Genomic DNA, 19868 nt, shown 5'->3' on the forward strand with positions numbered 1-19868 from the left:
ACATTCAGAGGCTGGAGGGGCTGGGTGAGTCACCCTTGGGCTGGTGGGTAACACTCAAGGACTGGGGGGTTGGAGCTGGGGGGTCAAACTCAGGTTATGGGAAGTCACTGGAGGGCTGGGGGGTCACACTCAGAGGCTGGGGGGGCTAGGTGAGTCACACAAAGGGGCTTGGGGGCTGGGGAGAATCACACTCGGGCTGGAGGGCTGGGGGAGTCACACACGGGCTGGGGGAGTCACTTGGACTGGGAGGGGTGGGAGGGTAACACTCAGGGACTGGGTGGAGTCACACTCAGGCTGGGGAGGTGGGAGGGTCACACTCAGGCTTGCAGGAGATACAAACAAAAATGAAAACTGACAAACCAGCTACATAGAACAGAAGTGGGGCAAAAGTGGGGAAGGGTGGAGGGGGGCAAAAATTACTTACTGTAAGAGTCTATTAAGTGGCTTGCCTGGGATGACTGAATATCAAAAGTCTCTGTAATGCGCAATTGCTTCTCTATTGATAAAGATAGCTGCTGAATGTGACAGCATTAAGGAGCTGCAAATGGCTCCTTTAAGACCCACGTGCAGCTCTGAGCTGCTGGTGACCCTAAACAAATCTAATTGCGACCTATGTTTGGGTCCCAACCCCTAGGTTGGGAATTCCTGTACTAGAGAAAACTCATCTTTGGCGTACATGTTCTTTTCATTACAATGTGTCTGTTACCTTCTGACTAATCTAAAGGGTTGATCAAATTTCAGTGTGTATTTGAACCTACAGTTATGGTTCAGGAAGCGCTTTCATTTGAAGCTCCTGCTTTTAGATACATGTCGCTTTCCAGAAAAATGACCCATTGGGATGAAATGTCTTAAGCTTGTTCTCAGCCCAAAGATGATTTAAGTTGATGGTGAAAGTTTGAAGAAAATGCATGTGTGATTTCCAGAGAGAAGAAGCAGTTTTAATGCTTTTAGTGTTATTTGGGTTTTCCTGCTTAAGATAACTCACAAACATTCTCCAGACCAAAAGAAAAACAAACAAACAATTTTTAACTTTGTTCTCACACACAATCATTTCCGTTTTGGGGATAATTTATACCTCCAGATTAGTGGAACTGCTATGGGCACCCGCATGGCCCCACAATATGCTAATATATTTATGGCTGACCTGGAACAATGTCCCCAATTACCACTCCTCTCGTCCCCTATTACCACTCCTCTCCTTAAGATTCATTGATGACATCTTTATGATTTGGACCCATGGTACAGAGGCTCTAGAAGAATTCCACAGAGACTTTAACAATCTACACCCCACCATCAACTTATGCGCTGATTACAACATGCAAGAGATACATTTCCTGGACACTACAGTACTAATCAAGGACGGCCTGATCAGTACCACACAGTACCGAAAACCTACTGATCGCTATACTTATCTACACCCTTCTAGTTTCCATCCTGCACACGTGACTAGATCCATTGTTTACAGTCAAGCTCTTAGGTATAATCGCATTTGCTCTGATCCAACTGACAGAGACCAAAAACTACAAGAACTTTACCAAATATTCATAAACCTGAATTACCCACTAGGAGAAGTAAAAAAACAAATCGACAGGGCCAGATGCATACCCAGAGACCAGCTACACCAAGATCAGCCCAAAAAAGCCAAGAACAGAACACCACTGGTCATCACCTACAGCCCCCAACTCAGACCATTGCAATGAATTATTAAAGACCTACAACCTATTCTTAATCAGGATGCTACACTCCAGAAGGACCTGGGTGACATGCCTGTTCTCTCCTACAGACAACCTCCCAACCTCATGAGGATCCTTACTAAGAGCCACAGTCTATACCCCAGGAACACCAGTCCTGGAACCTTTCCGTGCAACAAAGCCCGCTGCCAGCGTTGTCCACATATCTTCTCTGGAAATACCATCACTGGACCTAACCAGGTTACTCACAGAATCACGGGCACTTTCTCATGCTCCTCTACTAACATCATATATGCCATCATGTGCCAACAATGCCCAGATGCTTTGTATATTGGACAGACTTCTAACTCCCTTAGACAAAGGGTCAACGGGCACAAAAGAGACATCAAAACACTCCAGATCCACAAACCAGTTAGTCAACATTTTAATGGAATGGGGCATTCTGTCAATGACCTCAAGGTATGTGTGTTACTGAAGACACATTGCTCCGTTTTAGAAAGAGAAGTGGATGAACTGACATTTATATTCAAATTCGGAACATTAACACATGGTTTAAATCGTGATGGGAACTTTCTGAGTCACTATAGGGGCTCGCCTGCATACTTGACTCAATCTAATTCTTGATCTTCCCCCCCACCCTTCCACTCTCTGATTTGCTCACCTTGATTATCTTTTTCTGATTTGTCCTCTTTGCTTACTGTTTTTGGTTCTCTTTGTCTTAAATATTGAGTCTGTTCTGGTCTGGCTATGGTCTGAAGAAGTGGGTCTGTCCCACGAAAGCTCACCTAATAAACTATTTTGCTAGTCTTTAAAGTGCTACTTGACTGCTTTTTGTTTTGATAGTGTATAGACTAGCACGGCTTACTCTCTGTTACTAAACAATTTTTAAATGTTGCTCAGCTATAAGTAGAGTAAGTAATTGCCCTCACAAACGTCTATATGCATGCTTCTATTCTAGAATCATATACAATCGTGTAATTTGCATTCATAATTTTTTATTTATATGTACGTATTTGCATGCTCTATTCAGGTATCAGTGTTTTAAAATTCATTGCTTGCCATCACACTTTGTATGCATACAGCCTGTGAGGCAATGGTGAATGGTGGCAGGGAACTAAAGGAAGAGAAGGGACAATCTTATTAAGCTAGTTGAATGGTGCTTTGCAGAAGTGGGTTCTGGCCTTTTCTCTGTGTACCTGTGCAATGCTGTGCAAATCAGTTGAATCAAACTTTTCACAGGAGGTCCCTAACTTTCTGTACCTGTTTTCTGGGTGTCCATCTTGAACTCCTGGAGAGCAGATTTGCTGACTGCAACTGAAGTATGTGAAACTGTGTTCTAACTACAAAGAACTAGAAGAATGTTCTATGCCTTCAGAAAACCTTCCCTTTTCAAGCTGATCACCCGGTGTTCGGGTGTGCTTTTGACATCAATGTCTCTGCACCTTAGTTCCATGTCTGTAAAATGGAAATACAACCACTTGACCTCCCAGAGGTGTTTTGAAAAATATCTTCATTCCCGTTTGAGAAGCTGTCAGACACTACAGTGTTATCCACAGTGAAGAATGTTGCTTGCTGTTTGAAAGAAATGCACAACTCATTTTCTCTCCTTCTCTCTTCATGTACCTATTTACCCCGCTTTCTCTCTGGGATCCTCTCTCAGACGAGTTGGCTTCTATGTGAACACTTTCAAAAATATATCCAGCCTTGAAGCCAAGTTTCACAAGGAAATAGCTTTGGTGAGTAAAACTAAAAGTGCTGTGTGAATTATACAATAAATGCAAGTCTTATTTGGGAGCTATGGAATGCATTGAAATAATGTATCTTGAGACTTTGTCCTTACGGTCTTTATTCCTGGTCAGTGTCATACTAATATGTGTTTCCACTACATTTCTTTGCGCCATGTAGAGGAAACAATGTCCCTTGTGTTTTTGGATTCAAACCCAAGTGCAATTACAATATTAAGCACTCCCTTTTTAGCATCTCTCCCATCATTTCCCTATCCCCCCTGCCCCACTAGGGTGATCACATTGCCCTATGGCAAATAAGGGACACCGGCGTCCAGGGATGGGGGGCTGCTTTTCCATATCAGGGCTCCTCAGCAATTGGGGCAGCTGCCCCACAGTGAAGCACCAAGGATGGGGACTCTGCAGCCTCCTGATGTGGGGGGAGTGGCAGATGGAGGCTCCACAAATTCCCAGCAGGGGGCACCAGGGAATGAAGAGGCAACCCAGTGGCAGAGCTCACCAGCAGCGGTGCTGCCTCCATGGGTTGCCAGGGAATGGGGCAGGCGCCCAGTGGAGTAGCTCCCTGGCAGTGGGGCCTGCTGCCTCAAGACACTGGGTGCCAGGGGACAGGAGCCCCACAAAATATAGGACAATTTTCTCATTTTCTTTAAAAAGTTGGGATGCCCACGAGACAGCATAAATAAGGGACCGTCCCAGGAAAAACAGGATTCATGGTCATCCTCCCTGCTCCATTCACTGTCTCCTTAAATGTTATTAATGTGTCAAGGTTGCTGAACATGTTAAGTCAGCACTACTTCGAAACTACAATAGCTCAACGAGTGCCAGAGGCATTGGTGGATGCTTCTTCTTTTGAGGTCTACCTCTGTGAATTTCTATGCTGCTAGCAGTTTATCAAATATATGCGTGATTCTTAAGCAATCAGAGTAACTTCAGGAAGTTCCTTATAACAGTATGTGTACATACTTCACAGAGTCAGTCATAGAGCTTGTCTATACACAAAAAAGTTAAATTAAAAAAATAGTTAAATCAGTACAATAACTGCATGCAAACTAGGTGTGCATGAGAGAGAGGTTGGGGGGGTGGGAAGTAAGAAAAGAAATGTTAGAAACTAGCCAAGTTTTCAAGTAATTGTCCAATAACAACCTTGACTGTGCCTTACACCTGAAATCCCCAACCACTGTCCTCTTTGGAGATCCCACCATATTCCAAAAAGAAAAGAAGCTTGTTCATGGGGTATGAGTTCCAGGGGTAAATGGCAAGTTCTGTGTCATAACTTTAGGATGTCAGTGAATTAAGGGCAAATCTTTGGATTGAATCTGGTATGGAAAGAGGTAAAGTATTGGAATAGTTAATAGAACTCTTGCCTATGTTTCTTCTTTAGAGCACACAGGCTACAATACAGGATGTGTTTCTGCACCACTTCTCCTATTGCTCATAAAGTTAGCTTTCAACTGGCTCCCTCCAAGAGCTCACCAAACAAACCAAAATATGCCATAAATGGACCTCTTTTTGGTCTAAGAATCCCTGATAGAATTTTTACAAATGTCAGTTAAGAGCTGAATCATGGAATCTGTGTCCTACAGTCAGCTACTTTATTCCTTGGGTGGTCCTATAGTCGAAAACGTACCCTCTCCCTCCAAAACCTGTCTGTTTGTCCCTCTCCCCTTACACTAAGCTTCCTTTGTTTCCCTGACACAGTCAGTTTGTGTTTGTGTACTAGCAACTTGGTTCTTTGCCCCACTTCTGGGGAAATTCCATTAGCTGAAACCAAGGAACCCCACAGAGAAGTTGAATGGGAGCCATGCATGTCAACAGCTTCTTTTTTGTGTTCTGTAGCTTCTTCCAAATAGAGTGTGTAATACGCAAGAGTGTCTCTGACAGCCCACGGCTCACTTACTACACATTGCGGTTTATAATACATGGAATTCATAACCACATGCAGAACCAATAAATTGTGCACGGATTTTCCAAATCATTATGCTTTCAGTAGGTTTGGAACCAGTCCCCAAACAAATATGGCCTTGTGGTACATCAGAAGAGGTCTCTGTTGTTTTAGAGGAGTCACTAATCCCTAAACCATGATTGCCATATGCACTTTTAGCTAATATGGTAAGCCACTTTTGCAACATTTAATTGGCAAGTGTGTTTTTTCCCACCTCAGCTATGCCACAAACTGTATGAGGTGATGACCAAGTTGGGAGATCAGCATGCTGACAAGGCCTTCACCATCCAAGGAGCACCCAGGTAACAACTCATTAAAATTTCATTAACAATTTTCATCTTTCCAAAATAGTCCACCCCCCTATAGCATGTAGTACTATGTGGACCTATGTATAACAGCTAAGGATCTGGCTCTTACATTTTTGTAGCTGGAATATACAAGAGTGTTGCCTTGTTTAATTATTTTACCACAAATCTTGTAAAATACGGGATTTTACATAAAGCCAAGGCTCTTGAAGGCATGTGAGAATCTCAGATTTCGTTAAAAACAAAGTCCATTTCTAACCCTCCTGGTGGCTGAGAAAAGCTTGAGTACATGTCCCAACTACCTCTTAAGATTCAAAAATAAAGGCAAATTAAAACAGGCCAAAAATATTTTACAATGATTTCTAAGCCAGTCTCATGTTTTATTGGAGCTTATTTCATAATTTTGCAACACTTGTGTTGGTGACCCTGATCCTGTTTTCCCTACTTTTACTTTGCACACATCATGATTTCCTATCACTTTGCTGGGCAAAAATATAAAAGGATTTTCTCCTTTCAACTGTATAATTATCATGGAATGACAAGGCACAAATTGTAAAAGAATGTTACTGATCTATGGAAGGTTTAGAGAGAGAGAATAGAGAATTCCTGCATTTCTAATCATCAACCCTTCAATATGCAACTGTGAAGTTAAATTTCAAACAATGTGCTATAGCATTAATTAGAGCTGATCAAAAAACAGAATTTCTGATTCAAAGAAGATTTCCAACAGTTCCACATTGTTTCCATCTCAAACTGGAAGGAAAACTTGAAATCCTAGAAGTTTTCATAAAATGTGACCATAAGAAAAATGCCTGTTCAGAATTATCCAAACATTTCCTTTTGGTTTTCTTCACATTAATTTGCATTTTTGTGAACTGCCATAGTGTCTCATGGGAGTTTTAGTCTTTACTGCCCCTAGTCTTTCCTATGGACTCCCAGGGACGGACTACTACTCCCATGATGCAAAAAGTGATTTTTATAGTATCTACACCATTCATGAGGAATTTTCCATCAAAACACTTTTTAACTAGCATTCATATACACAGTGCCTTTTTTTCATGGAAAAATAGATGCCAGTACTCCACGCCCCTGCTGCCCCCCCCGTCCCCCCTGAACCCACCCCCAGCCAGGGTTCTCATGGCTGGGAGTACCAGTAGGGCTCCTTGTCCTGCATAAATATTTTGAAGATCTGACAACTGTCATTCTGAAAAAAAAAAAAACTTAGAAAAATGGTGTCGGTACGGCATACCAGCATGTATTATGACAAAAAACACTGCATATACACCCTCTATTCTGGCCACCCGTGGTCCCACAAACATACACATGCTTCCCTTCTTGTTCCTTTTGCCAAATTACACTTGCTAGAAGAGTAACAGAGAGGTAGCGGTGTTAGTTTGTACTCCAACAAAACAAAGCAGCAGAAATGTAGCAGTTTTTGTTAGTCTTTAAAGTGGTGCATTTCTGCTGCTTTGTTTTGCTAGAAGAGAGGAAGAATGGGCATCTCTCCCTGCAATGTAATAACCAATGATTAATAACCTGACCTTTTATTCTAATGAACTTAAAAAACCTTGTATTGTGTGAATACTCTTGTAACTCAGGAAGCTTTTTGTTGTTATGCCAAGTTTCAACATTAAAATGAAGAACCAACAGCTTTTCTTGAGTCTGTTTTGCCAGAAGCCTGCATAAAACCAACTACATTGTACAATATGAAATAAGTCCCAAAATGCACTGGATATTGTGTCAAACCGCGCATGGATTTAAGGTTTTTTTACTGGCATTCCAAAGTCTTGTTCAAGAGCTCAGGAAAGGGTCAGTTCAAGATATGAGCATTGTTATTTTTTATTAAAATGTAAATAACGAACACAGTTAAGTTTGAATTTTTCTTCAGAGAATGGGAAAATGAAACTTGTTAAAAAAGGGTATGTCACTGAATATACTACAGTAAACTCTTTCATATCTAGCATTCTATCATCTGGAACTTTCAAATAACCAGCATTTTAACCACAAGTAAATTTTAGTTATGTTTTCCATAAGTACAGTATAGTGACAGTAAATATAAGTAAATACAGCAAGTACAGTATAAGTTTACAGTATATGATGCTACTATTGGTAAATAAAGTACTCTGAATACATTTTTTTTGTTTCCTAACATCTAATCTTGTTTTTCTTTAGTGTTATGAATTGCTAGGTATACCTCTCTAGTATCCAGAATATTTAAATAGCCAGCAGTCTCCTGGTCCTGGGGCTGCAGATATGAAAGAACTTACTGTACCTTGAAGTGAAATAAAATAGGAAGGCACTTGTTAATAACAGCATATTCCTTTTTTAAATGTTTCCACAGAAAGAGGTGGTGAGTGTGAGCTAAAATATATTGTTGTCAACAAATACATTTGCCTTGCTTTAGTGTTAAGAGCATGATTGAGGCCGGTCTCCTCAATCATGTAATGCTTCATTTCTCACTATAGATGCATAGGGTCAGTTCTCTTATTGACTACTGTGCTCATAGAATGCTGTAGACTGTAGGCTTATTAACTGTCAAAGGGGAATCTTCTTTCTTCAATATTAGATTTAGACCTTTCTTGACAGCATAATGACTCTCAGATTGTGAGCCTTATCCAGTTGGTATAAATTGAGGTAGCACCAACAAAATGAGCTGTGCTGATTTAAACCAGCTGGGAATGTGGCCCTATAATTACTAGTAGTCTTTGGTTGCTGATGAAATTGTTTCTTGTAACTATTGTTTTGTATTATCATTGTTTACTACTAGCTGATTTACCTGGCATTGCTTGTATCCTTAACTCAGTTAAGGTGTTTTATTTATTGATTGATTGATTGACTGATTTGGAAAACAAAAGGAAAATAAACACACTTTATTTAAATGATTGTATTTTTCAAAAATACAGTGTTATTTTTATTAAGTTAATCTTAATTTTGGATTTTTTAAAAAAAGGATTTTTTTCATTTTTTAGTAATTTTTTTTAAAATGCGAAGTCCATCAAGTGTGGTTTTTTTCATCCCTATGTGCTCTTACTGCTATGTTCTAACAAAAAAGGGCTATAGTCAGTTTGGTTTCCAATAAAATTTTCTTCTAGTGTTCAAACCTTAAACATTGGTTTAGCTGTGCCAAAACAGCATAACTGCAAATGTCTCTGTTTTATCTTTTTTTTGTAAGATTTACTGAGAAGCAACCCTATTGCAGGTTCATCATATTTTTCTGACTCATCTTGGTTCAGTCTCTTTTAACATTCAATCAGTTCTGTCACTTTTGAAGACTGTACTTGATTGGGTGTTTCTGTCTCTTTTGTGTTTGGTTTTATGACAAGCAATCCCATTCTAGGCACATTTCTGTTTTCCTGGTATATCCAGACCTTTATGTTGCTTTAAATTATGATCAGAAGAAGGTATATTCGGAATTTGGTGGTCCTAGCTCTTACTGTTTGGGAGGCGTTTTTGACCAAATAGATGAACCCACTTAAATATATAGTAGAATGTGCCTTAAACTGGGATTGTGTATCACTGGAGCATTTTAGATTATGAGTTATGTGAAGTACATTGATTAGTGAGGACAATAATTGTCATTCACATTCTGTGATACTTTCAAACTGACAAGAAATTGTTTTAAATGTGGAATCTTCTGAAATGTGAGTAATCTGTTTTTTCATGGTATATGAATGAGAACTAGAACAGTGGATCTGTCTAGAAAACATGAAATAATGATTTCCTTTGATGCTATAGATGATTGATGGGTTGAATTTAATCACTGTTGTGTTCTTTATTACACAAGGGACAAAATACATCCTTATGCATTTCAACAGTTGTGTCCAAAATATTGTGGGTTTGAGGCTACGGAGTCAGAAACCCCCATGCTTCAAAGGGTTAATAAATGTAATTCATTCTGTAAAGTCAGTGAAGCCTTATGATCTACTCAGCATATGTTACTTTGTGTTCATCCAGCGACTCAGGTCCACTACGCATTGCGAAAACACCTTCACCACCTGAGGCGGTCTCCCCCCTGCCCAGCCCTTCATCAAGTCCCAATCATACACTGGCACCTGTTTCATCTCCTGTACCAGCTCGGCCTAAATCACCTTCGCAGGTAGGAAGAAAGTTTACATGGGGAGTGGAATTGATACCTGGTGAGACACTTTGGGTGGTGAGCACTGCAATGCAGAAGCGATCTCTAAATTAAAATGAGGAAAGGTGACTGACACCACTTTATTGGCAAGGGCTGTGACATCATTTCTTTTCCCAGCTGTTCCTTCCTGTGTTGGTTGAAAGTCTCTTAATAAGTAATGGGGAAACAGGTTGAAAATAGAGAGTGGTGCTGATTGAACTTTGCATGTGTTGGAATAATTATATGTAAGATCTTTAAATAAACGAACATTCATTTTTTCATGTGAATTAGATGTATTCATTACAAATTGTTTTTTTTAAATAATGAGACTTAATACACAAATAGAATTTTACATTACGTTTTGTTTATCATTGATTATTTTATGCACTGCACTGTCATTAAAAAGTCAATATTAACCAAGAGCTATCAGCACACAGTGCTGTCTGAGATACCATAGTTTTCCCTTTCCTTGGTATAAGGCAGGTATGGGGAACCCACACACCGTGGTCCAGATCTGGCCTGTGGCTTGCCTGGATCCTGCTCCCTAAGCTTGGGGTTCTCCTCCCCACATCTGGCCCATTGCATTGTCAGCTGGGTGTAGTCCCAAGCCTTGCAGGCCAGAGTCAAGCAAGCCAGAGCCAGGTCTAGACCACAGGCACTGCCTGGCGGGGGCAGGAAGCGGCTCTGTGTGCCACTGCTGTTCCTCTTTTCCTGGCTGGGCGAATGGCAGTGCTGAGAAGTGCTGCCTACAGAAGCTTTTCTCGCTTTGCCCTGATGGACCAGAATTGCTGCTAATCAGAGCAATGGGGGCGGAGCCTGGGAATGCCACACATGCCACTGGGGAGCTGTGCCAGGTAAGTATCCTCAACATTGCCCAGACCTTGCCCTCCACCCCACTCCTGCACTGCCCCACCCACCCAAATCCCCCATACCCAGCCCACTCTTTTTTACTTCTCACTTGTGTGGCCCTGACTGATCTTTCTGTTGCTCACTGGCCCCCAGTCCAAAAAGGTTTCCCACCCCTAGAGTTAAGGCATAATTGTGGTAGCTCAGATACTATGCTAGTGTAATAATTTCCATCAACATATGTATTGGGCCTTACTTTCTTGTTACACTGATTTTGTAGTAGAGTGAGACTATTGAACTCAGTGGACTCATTCATGAGTCTCATCAGTGTAAGTGAGGTAAGAACGAGGCTTATTGGTGGCAACCTCAGTACTTAAGAATTGTATATGGTGCTTTTTACACATGCATCAAACATAAGGTTTCTGGAGCGAGGAAGAGCTTAAAGTTTAATTCTAACAAATTTAATATGGTGAATATCACTGGAAAAGAAGGATTACAGAATTACCTTTTTTAAAAGTACACTGCAAAAATATGGTGCTAGCTGTTTGACATATTATATGTTAAAATAGTGGTACTGTAGTGTGGGGGACAATCACAATTTTTTATGGGGAACATTTACAACAATTACATTTTTCATGAATTTTACTGCCTACAAAGAGAATGTTGGCATACTGCTTGCCACTAAACTCAGTCTGCTTGCAATGCTGAAGGACCAAGTCCTCAGCGGGTGAAACTCAGTGTTGCCCTCTTGACTTCATTGGAGCTACGTTGTTTTATATCACCTGATTTGTGTTTCCAATTTTTACATTATTCACAGACATGTGTATTAGGCATTAATCCAAGCTCTGGATTTACCATAGCTATTTTTATCATTATGAGATCTGAAGGATTGTAATTTCCTTTCCTGAAGAGTAGATATGATTTGATTTGTTTTGCCCCATTGCAAGAAATGCATCCTCACAGCATGATTGTTACAGGTGGAACAGAGCAGTGTTGTCACTACCAGAATCTCCGCAGTGCATGAAATGGTGTTTTAAAGACCTACTATACAGCTGATATCCTGAGACTCTGTTTAGCTTCAGACTGTAGACCCTGCATTGAATGTTAACTTTTTTGCCATCTCTGCCTGATGCTGTTTATCACAGTTTTATAATCACAAAATTGGTGTGTGTCATCATTAAAGCACGTAAGAATGTGGGTAGATAATGGGACTATGCAAATACTTAAAGTTACACTTGTACTTTAAATGCGTTAGTCAATCCAGGTAAAAAAAAAAAAAAGGACAAATATTACCAAATTTTAATAAGCAATATATAAATTTGCATTTCAGTCACACTGGTCAATAGGATCTTGAAAAAAAAATCCTGGTGTCAATTAAGTCAAAACTGTTTAGTTTGATTTAACCAATTAATGCCATGTTGATAATTAAATTTGAGTATCTAATAGGATGCTGAGGAAAAAACAGTTTACTTTTACTCTACCTGCCTTCTATTTGCAAATGCTTAATACAGAATGACACCCCACAATCTTTCCCCGAATCTGAAAGTTTCCCCTCTCTCCTGAAATAACTCCTCCTCTTCTTTGAGCCTCATTCCTGTATTCCAGAATTGTTTATCTAGGAATGTGAGGTGCTTGTAGAAAATCTTGAACAAATTCACATTTATGTATATTTTAAAGGAGAAAAATGTAATTAAAAATACATATGTGATGTTATCATCTCTGAAACTTCAAATACATATACATGTGCTTAGTTTATAAGTGTGAGTAGTTTCATTAACATCAGTGGGACATAAATGTGTCCTAAATGTTAAACACATGCTAACATGCTGTTATTAATTAGAGGAGTGTTTGCTTCTGTGCTTTAAGTTAGGATGTGCTTATGTGCTTTGGTGATTCTGGACCACAAGTTCAATCTTTATTTTCTTGCCTGTCTATGATGGGACTCCGTAACAAAAGACTGAGGCATTGCCCAGCAAAGTTCATAGAAACATCTTGATTGACTTCCCTAGGCTTTGGATCAGGCCCCCAAAGGCAAATGTTAAATACTTACCCCAAAAGATGGACTATTTTTCATCCTTTCGTATTTCAGAATATCAAGAACACAAAACTTTGATAGCTGCATCTGAACTTTGTAACCCCGAAATTAAATGTAAAAAGATTATTTCTTTTTAAAAAAGAACAACACTTTTGGGGAGACGCACTCAGTCACACACAATATACTTGATGGTTTCCCTGGAAAAAAGAAAATTCTAAAATATGTATTTGCCAATAGAGTATTCCCCATTGAAACACATTACCACAGCAAATAACTTTTGCACGAGCAAAATTAACAAATCCTGTGGCAGGGTAAAGCCCAGGTTATGCAGCTTATGTCTAACTAGTGTACAACAGCACCAGGGCAAAATAAGATTTTTCTATAGGCACTCAAGGTTTGTCTTGAACAGTAATATATACAGTATCATCACGAGCCTATTAATTAGGGACTAGGCCATTTCAAACTAAATCACTGTCTTTTAATTAATTTCATTCTGAATTGCTTGCATATAGTTTTAAATAATAGAATCCTAGGGTTGGAAGGGAGCTCAGGAGGTCATCAAGGCTATCCCCCTGCCTAAAGCAGTATGAACCCTAACTAAATCATCCCAGACAGGACTTTGTCAAGCCAGGACTTAAAATCTCTAGGAAAGGGTTAACCTTCTCTAGGTAAAGCATTCCAGTGCTTTACCACTTTCCTGGTGAAATAGTTTTTCCTAATTTCCAGCCTACACCTACACCTCCGTAACTTGAGACTATTGCTCTTTGTTCTGCCATCCATCACTACAGAGAACAGTCTCTCTCCATCCTTTGTAGACCCCCTCCCTTCAGGAAGTTGAAGGCTGTCAAATCGCCTTTCGCTATTCTCTTTTGCAAACCAAATAACGGCAAATCCCTCAGCCTCTCCTCATAGGTCATGTGCTTTAGCCCCCTAGTTATATTTGTTACTCTCCATTGGACCCGCTCCAATGCAGCCACAGCCCTTCTATATTGTGGGGGCCAGAACTGGATGCAGTACTCCAGATGTGGCCTTACCAGTGCCAAATAGAGAGGCCTAATAACTTCTCTAGGTCTGTGTCTACACTAGCTCCCAACTTCGAAGGGAGCATGGTAAGTAGGGTGTCAGGCAATTACTAATGAAGTGCTGTGGAGCATATGCAGCACTTCATTAAGCTAATTCTGCCCCGCAGCAACTTCAAAGCAGCAAACTTTGAAGTGCCAGCTTGCGTGTAGCCGCGGCTAACCCCTCCGGTACTTCGAAGTGCCTGGGCTACTTCAAAGTCCCTTTACTCCTCAAAATTTTGCCACTTCGAAGTTGCCGTGGGGGAGAATTAGCTTAATGAAGTGCTGCATGTGCTCCACAGCACTTGATTAGTAATTGCCCAACACTCTTTTCACCATGTTCCCTTCAAAATTGGGAGCTAGTGTAGACACAGCCTAGATTTGCTGGAAATGCTCCTCCTAATGTACTGCAATATCCCATTAGCCTGCTTGGTTACAAGGGCACACTGTTGACTCATATCCATCCTGTCATTCATTGTAATCCTCACGTCCTTTTCTGCTGTACTGCTACAGACGGTCCCCAGCCTGTAACAATGCTTGGGATTCTTCCGTTCCAAGTGCAGGACTCTGCACTTATCCTTGTTGAACCTTATCAGATTTGTTTTGGCTCAATCCTCCAATTTATTTAGGTGACTCTGCACCCTATCCCTACCCTCCAATGTCCCCCTCGCTTAGTGTCATCTGCAAATTTGCTTAGGTTGCAAATACATGCAATACATGACAGTGCAAAGAAAGTCTTACGTATTTTCTTTTGAATTAGAAGCCACATCTGAGAAAAGAAGTTATTCATGTACACGATTGCCACCTTTTGTGGTTCCCACAGAGGAGTTACAATGCAGAACTTTGGTACATGTTTCTATTCAGACCTCCATAGTCCAAACTCCAGCACACTATAGACATTCCATTAGTTTTAGGGATGGAGAACATTAGTTTTCAGTGCTACCAGTTGCTTAAAATTACCAGCTTTAAATAATGAATGAACATGAGTCAGAAAAACACAGAAAACCATACAAAGGTTAAGAAAATAAGGAATGAGCAAGCTACATTTCTGTGCAGCACAGCAGTGCGAATTATATTACTGTATTTCAGATGAAGTATCTCCCAGTGTATTACCCTAAAAATTTCCATCTTCAGACAAGAAATGTCATCATATAAACCCTCTAGAGTCTCTGTAGAGGTGAGAGATTTATTGTTAAAAATATTTTCTTTCCTCAAATCAAACGATTTTGAAACTAATGGTGAGATTCTGATCTGAATGACGTCAGTGGAGTTGCTGAGGTCAGTGAAGTCACTTTTTGTACTGGAGCAACAGAGATCAGAATCTAACTCAAAATATTTGAGATGAGCTTTTTATTTTTGCTCTCCTTAAATCCTAAAACTCATTCTCTTATACCCTGTCTTAAAGTTTTACCTCATGATGTTTTTTATTCTTTTTCTAGTTAAGGAAAGGGCCACCAGTCCCACCACTGCCTAAACTCACACCCACAAAGGAGCTGCAGCAGGAGAATATCATCAGCTTCTTTGATGACAACTTTGTACCAGAAATCAATGTGACCACTCCTTCACAGGTCAGTCTCAGAGATGGTGGGTTGCTACAGTGTGAATCTCATCTTGCAAATGGGAAACTAATATGGATTTCAGTTGGGGTTCTAAGTGCAAAAGGCAAGCAACATTTATCTTTTTATTATTGTGGAATGAGTTACATGTATTGTTCATTCTTGGGAGGGTTTAGCAGTGGTGGCATATTGAAAAATTATGAGACATGATTTGTTGAGAACAGTGACAACTAAAAGGCCGGTGAAATGTTTACAGCTCAACTGGACACATAACTGATTTCAGGTTTCATTAAAATTCTGCCAAGTTTGTTTTTAAAGCCCAATGCTTCCAAATATCCCAAAATCCACTTTTGAGCAGTTCTGGACTCATTTATGGTCTTCCAACAAAATCACAAGAGAAGAAAAGACCTGAGTTTCTCCTCATCTCCTCATTGGGGAAAACAAGAAAACAGAGTGAGGAAAGGTGAAACTCTGTAATTTCAGTTATGTTTTTGTGTCAATTTCTTCATAATTGTGCCTATTGAAAGCAAAATGTATATTTGCAGGTATTCATGCAAAGCAATCCCAACTGAATCAGATGCTTCTCTGGTTTTGACCTGTGGGAATATTAATTACACAACAGTGCACTATACAAGATGACTTAATTTCATAATCTAATTATACATAAAATAAAATACAAAATGGTGTAATTTTGTTATAGGTGACAGAACCTCAGTTGTGCAAATATTCATACATAAATTTCACCTGGTAACAGTGATTGCAGGTACAGCAATGGCAATTGTACATAGAAAGGGTCACTTAGGGTATGTCTACACAGTAGCATTATTTCAAAATAAGCTATTCCTGGAAGAGCTATTCCAGAATAGTTTATTTCAAAATAAGAATATAAGAACATAAGAACCACTATACTGGGTCAGACCAAAGGTCCATCTAGCCCAGTATCCTGTCTGCTGACAGTAGCCAATGCCAGGTGCCCCAGAGGAGGTGAACCGAAGACAATGATCAAGCGATTTGTCTCCTGCCATCCATCTGCCGCCTTCGACAAAAAGCTAGGCACAGTACCTTACTCCTTGCTAATAGCCATCTATGGACCAAACCTCCAAATATTCATCGAGCTCTTTTTTAAACTCTGTTAGAGTCCTGGCCTTCACAGTGTCCTCTGGCAAGGAGTTCCACAGGTTGACTATGCGCTGTGTGAAGAAAAACATTCTTTTATTAGTTTTAAACCTGCTACCCATTAATCTCATTTGGTGTCCTCTAGTTCTTATATTATGGGAAAAAGTAAATACTTTTTCTGTATTCACTTCCTCCACACCATTGATGATTTTATATACCTCTCTCATATCGTCCCTCAGTCTTCTCTTTTCTAGACTGAAAAGTCCCAGTCTCTCTAGCCTCTCCTCATATGGGACCCATTCCAAACCCTTAATCCTTTTAGTTGCCCTTTTATGAACCTTTTCTAACGCCAGTATATCTTTTTTGAGATGAGGAGAGCACATCTGCACACAGTACTCAAGATGTGGGTGTGCCATAGTTTTATATAGGGGCAGTAAGATATTCTTCATCTTATTTTCTATCCCTTTTTTAATTATTCCTAACATCCTATTTGCTTTACTGACTGCTGCTGCACACTGCGTGGATGTTTTCAGAGAACTATCCACTATAATTCCAAGATCCCTTTCCTGATCTGTTGTAGCTAAATTTGCCCCCATCATATTGTATGTATAATTGGGGTTATTTTTCCCAATGTGCATTACCTTACACTTACCCACATTAAATTTCATTTGCCATTTTGCTGCCCAATCACTCAGCTTGCTGAGATCTTTTTGAAGTTCTTCACTGTCTGCTTTGGTTTTGACTGTCCTGAACAGTTTCGTGTCATCTGCAAACTTTGCCACCTCACTGCTTACCCCTTTCTCTAGATCATCGATGAATAAGTTGAACAAGATTGGTCCCAGGACTGACCCTTGGGAAACGCCACTAGTTACCCTCTTCCATTGTGAAAATTTACCATTTATTCCTACCCTTTGTTTCCTGTCTTTTAACCAGTTCCCAATCCAAAAGGATCTTTCCTCCTATCCCATGACCACCTAATTTACATAAGAGCCTTTGGTGAGGGACTGTATCCAATGCTTTCTGGAAATCTAAGTATACTATGTCTACTGGATCTCCCCCCACCCCCATCTGCATGCTTGTTAACCCCTTCAAAGAACTTTAATAGATTAGTAAGGAACGACTGCCCTCTACAGAAAACACGTTGACTTTTGCTCAACAAATCATGTTCTTCTATGTGTCTGACAATTTTATTCTTTACTATTGTTTCTACTAATTTGCCCGGTACTGACGTTAAACTTACCAGTCTGTAATTGCTAGGTTCTCCTTTAGGCCCTCATTAAATATTGGTGTTATATTAGCTGTCTTCCAATTATTGGGTACCGAAGCTGATTTAAAGGATAGGTTACAAGCCACTGTTAATAGTTCCACAATTTCACATTTGAGTTCTTTCAGAACCCCTGGGTGAATACCATCTGGTCCTGGAGACTTGTGACTGTTTAGCTTATCACTTAGTTCCAAAACCTCCTCTAATGACACTTCAATCTGGGACAGTTACTCAGATTTGTCACCTATAAAGGAAGGCTCAGATTTGGAAATCTCTTTAACATCCTCAGCCGTGAAGACTGAAGCAAAGAAATCATCTAGTTTTTCCGCTATGGCATTATCTTCCTTGATGGCTCCTTTTATGTCTCTATCATCCAGGGGCCCCACTGCTTTTTTAGCAGGCTTCCTGCTTCTAATGTACTTAAAAAATATTTTACTATTGTTTTTTGAATTTATGGCTAACTGTTCCTCAAAATCTTTTTTGGCTTTTCTTATTACATTTTTACATTTAATTTGGCAGTGTTTATGTTCCTTTTTATTTTTGTCACTAGGATTTGACTTCCACTTTTTAAAAGATGCCTTTTTATCACTCACTGCTTCTTTTACATGGTTGTTAAGCCATGGTGTCTCTTTTTTAGGTCTCTGACTTTGTTTTTTAATTTGGGGTATCCATTTAAGTTGGGCCTGTAATATGGTGTCTTTGAAAAGTTTCCATGCAGCTGGCAGGGATTTTACTCTAGTTACTCTACCTTTTAATTTCTGTTTAACTAACCTCTTCATTTTTGTGTAATTCCCCTTTTTGAGATTAAATACCAGAGCGTTGGACTGTTGTGGTGTTCTTCCTCACACAGGAATATTAAATGTTATTATGTTATGGTCACTATTTCCAAGCGGTCCTGTAACAGTTACCTCTTGGGCCAGATCCTGTGTGCCACTCAGTACTAAATCAAGAATTGCCTCTCCCCTTGTGGGTTCCTGTACCAGCTGCTCCAAGAAGCAGTCATTTAAGGCATTAAGAAATTTTCTCTCTGAATCCCGTCCTGAGGTGACATGTACCCAGTCACTATGGGGATAATTGAAATCCCCTATTATTACCGAGTTTTTTATTTTGATAGCCTCTCTAATCTCCCTTATCATTTCAGCATCACTATCACTGTCCTGGTCAGATGGTCGATAATATATCCCTAGTGCTATATTCCCATCAGAGGAAGGGATTGCTATCCATAGTGACTCTATGGAACATTTTGATTCATTTAGGATTTTTATTTCATTTGATTCTGTATTATCTTTCACATACAGTACCACTCCGCCACCCACTCGACCCATTCTGTCTTTTGGATATATTTTATATCTCAGTATGATCGTGTCCCACTGATTATCCTTATTCCACCAGGTTTCCATGATGCCTATTATGTCAATCTCGTCCTTTGATACGAGGTACTCTAATTCACCCATCTTATTAGACAGACTTCTAGCATTTGTGTAAAAGCACTTTAAAAAACTACCACTATTCATATGCCTGCCCTTCCCTGACATATTGGATTCTTTTATATGTGATTGTTTCTCATCTGATCTGGCCCATACTTTATCATCTCCCATCTTCTCTTTCTGACTGAATTCTAGAGAATCTCTATCAATGGAGTTTCGCCTAAGAGAAGTCTCTGTCCGATCCACGTGCTTCTCCGCACCAATTGGCTTTCCTCCCATCTCTTAGTTTAAACACTGCTCTACGGCCTTTTTAACGTTTAATGCCAGCAGTCTGGATCCACCTTGGTTTAGGTGGAGCCCATCCTTCCTGTATAGGCTCCCCCACCCCAAAAGTGTCCCCAGTTCCTAATAAATCTAAACCCTTCTTCCCTACACCATCGTCTCATCCACGCATTGAGACTCTGAAGTTCTGCCTGCCTATCTGGCCCTGTGCATGGAACTGGAAGCATTTCTGAGAATGCCACCATAGAGGGCCTGGATTTCAGTCTCCTTCTGAGCAACCTAAATTTGGCTTCCAGGACATCTCTCCTACCCTTCCCTATGTCATTGGTACCTACATGTACCACGACCACCAGCTCCTTCCCACCACTGCATATAAGTCTGTCTAGATGCCTCGAAAGATCCACATAGCCCTCAGCTATTTCTAAATACACAACAGAGCCTATTTTGAAATATAGCGGTTGGACGCACTATGGCTTATTTCAAA

The 19868-nt window shown here is 40.1% G+C and overlaps 1 protein-coding gene across 3 annotated transcripts in view; it reads left to right on the forward strand.

The window, feature by feature from the left end:
• Positions 1 to 19868, forward strand: part of AMPH (amphiphysin) — a 175378-nt gene that overhangs the window by 105539 nt on the left and 49971 nt on the right. For all 3 annotated transcript variants that reach the window (XM_074986045.1, XM_074986047.1, XM_074986046.1), the window contains exons 8-11: positions 3352 to 3427; positions 5598 to 5680; positions 9638 to 9779; positions 15179 to 15307. In XM_074986045.1, coding sequence (XP_074842146.1) covers positions 3352 to 3427; positions 5598 to 5680; positions 9638 to 9779; positions 15179 to 15307 — 430 coding nt within the window. The remainder of the gene's footprint in view (positions 1 to 3351; positions 3428 to 5597; positions 5681 to 9637; positions 9780 to 15178; positions 15308 to 19868) is intronic.

The sequence above is a fragment of the Carettochelys insculpta genome, chromosome 2 (assembly GCF_033958435.1).
Source record: "Carettochelys insculpta isolate YL-2023 chromosome 2, ASM3395843v1, whole genome shotgun sequence".
In the NCBI taxonomy this organism is placed as follows: domain Eukaryota; kingdom Metazoa; phylum Chordata; order Testudines; family Carettochelyidae; genus Carettochelys; species Carettochelys insculpta.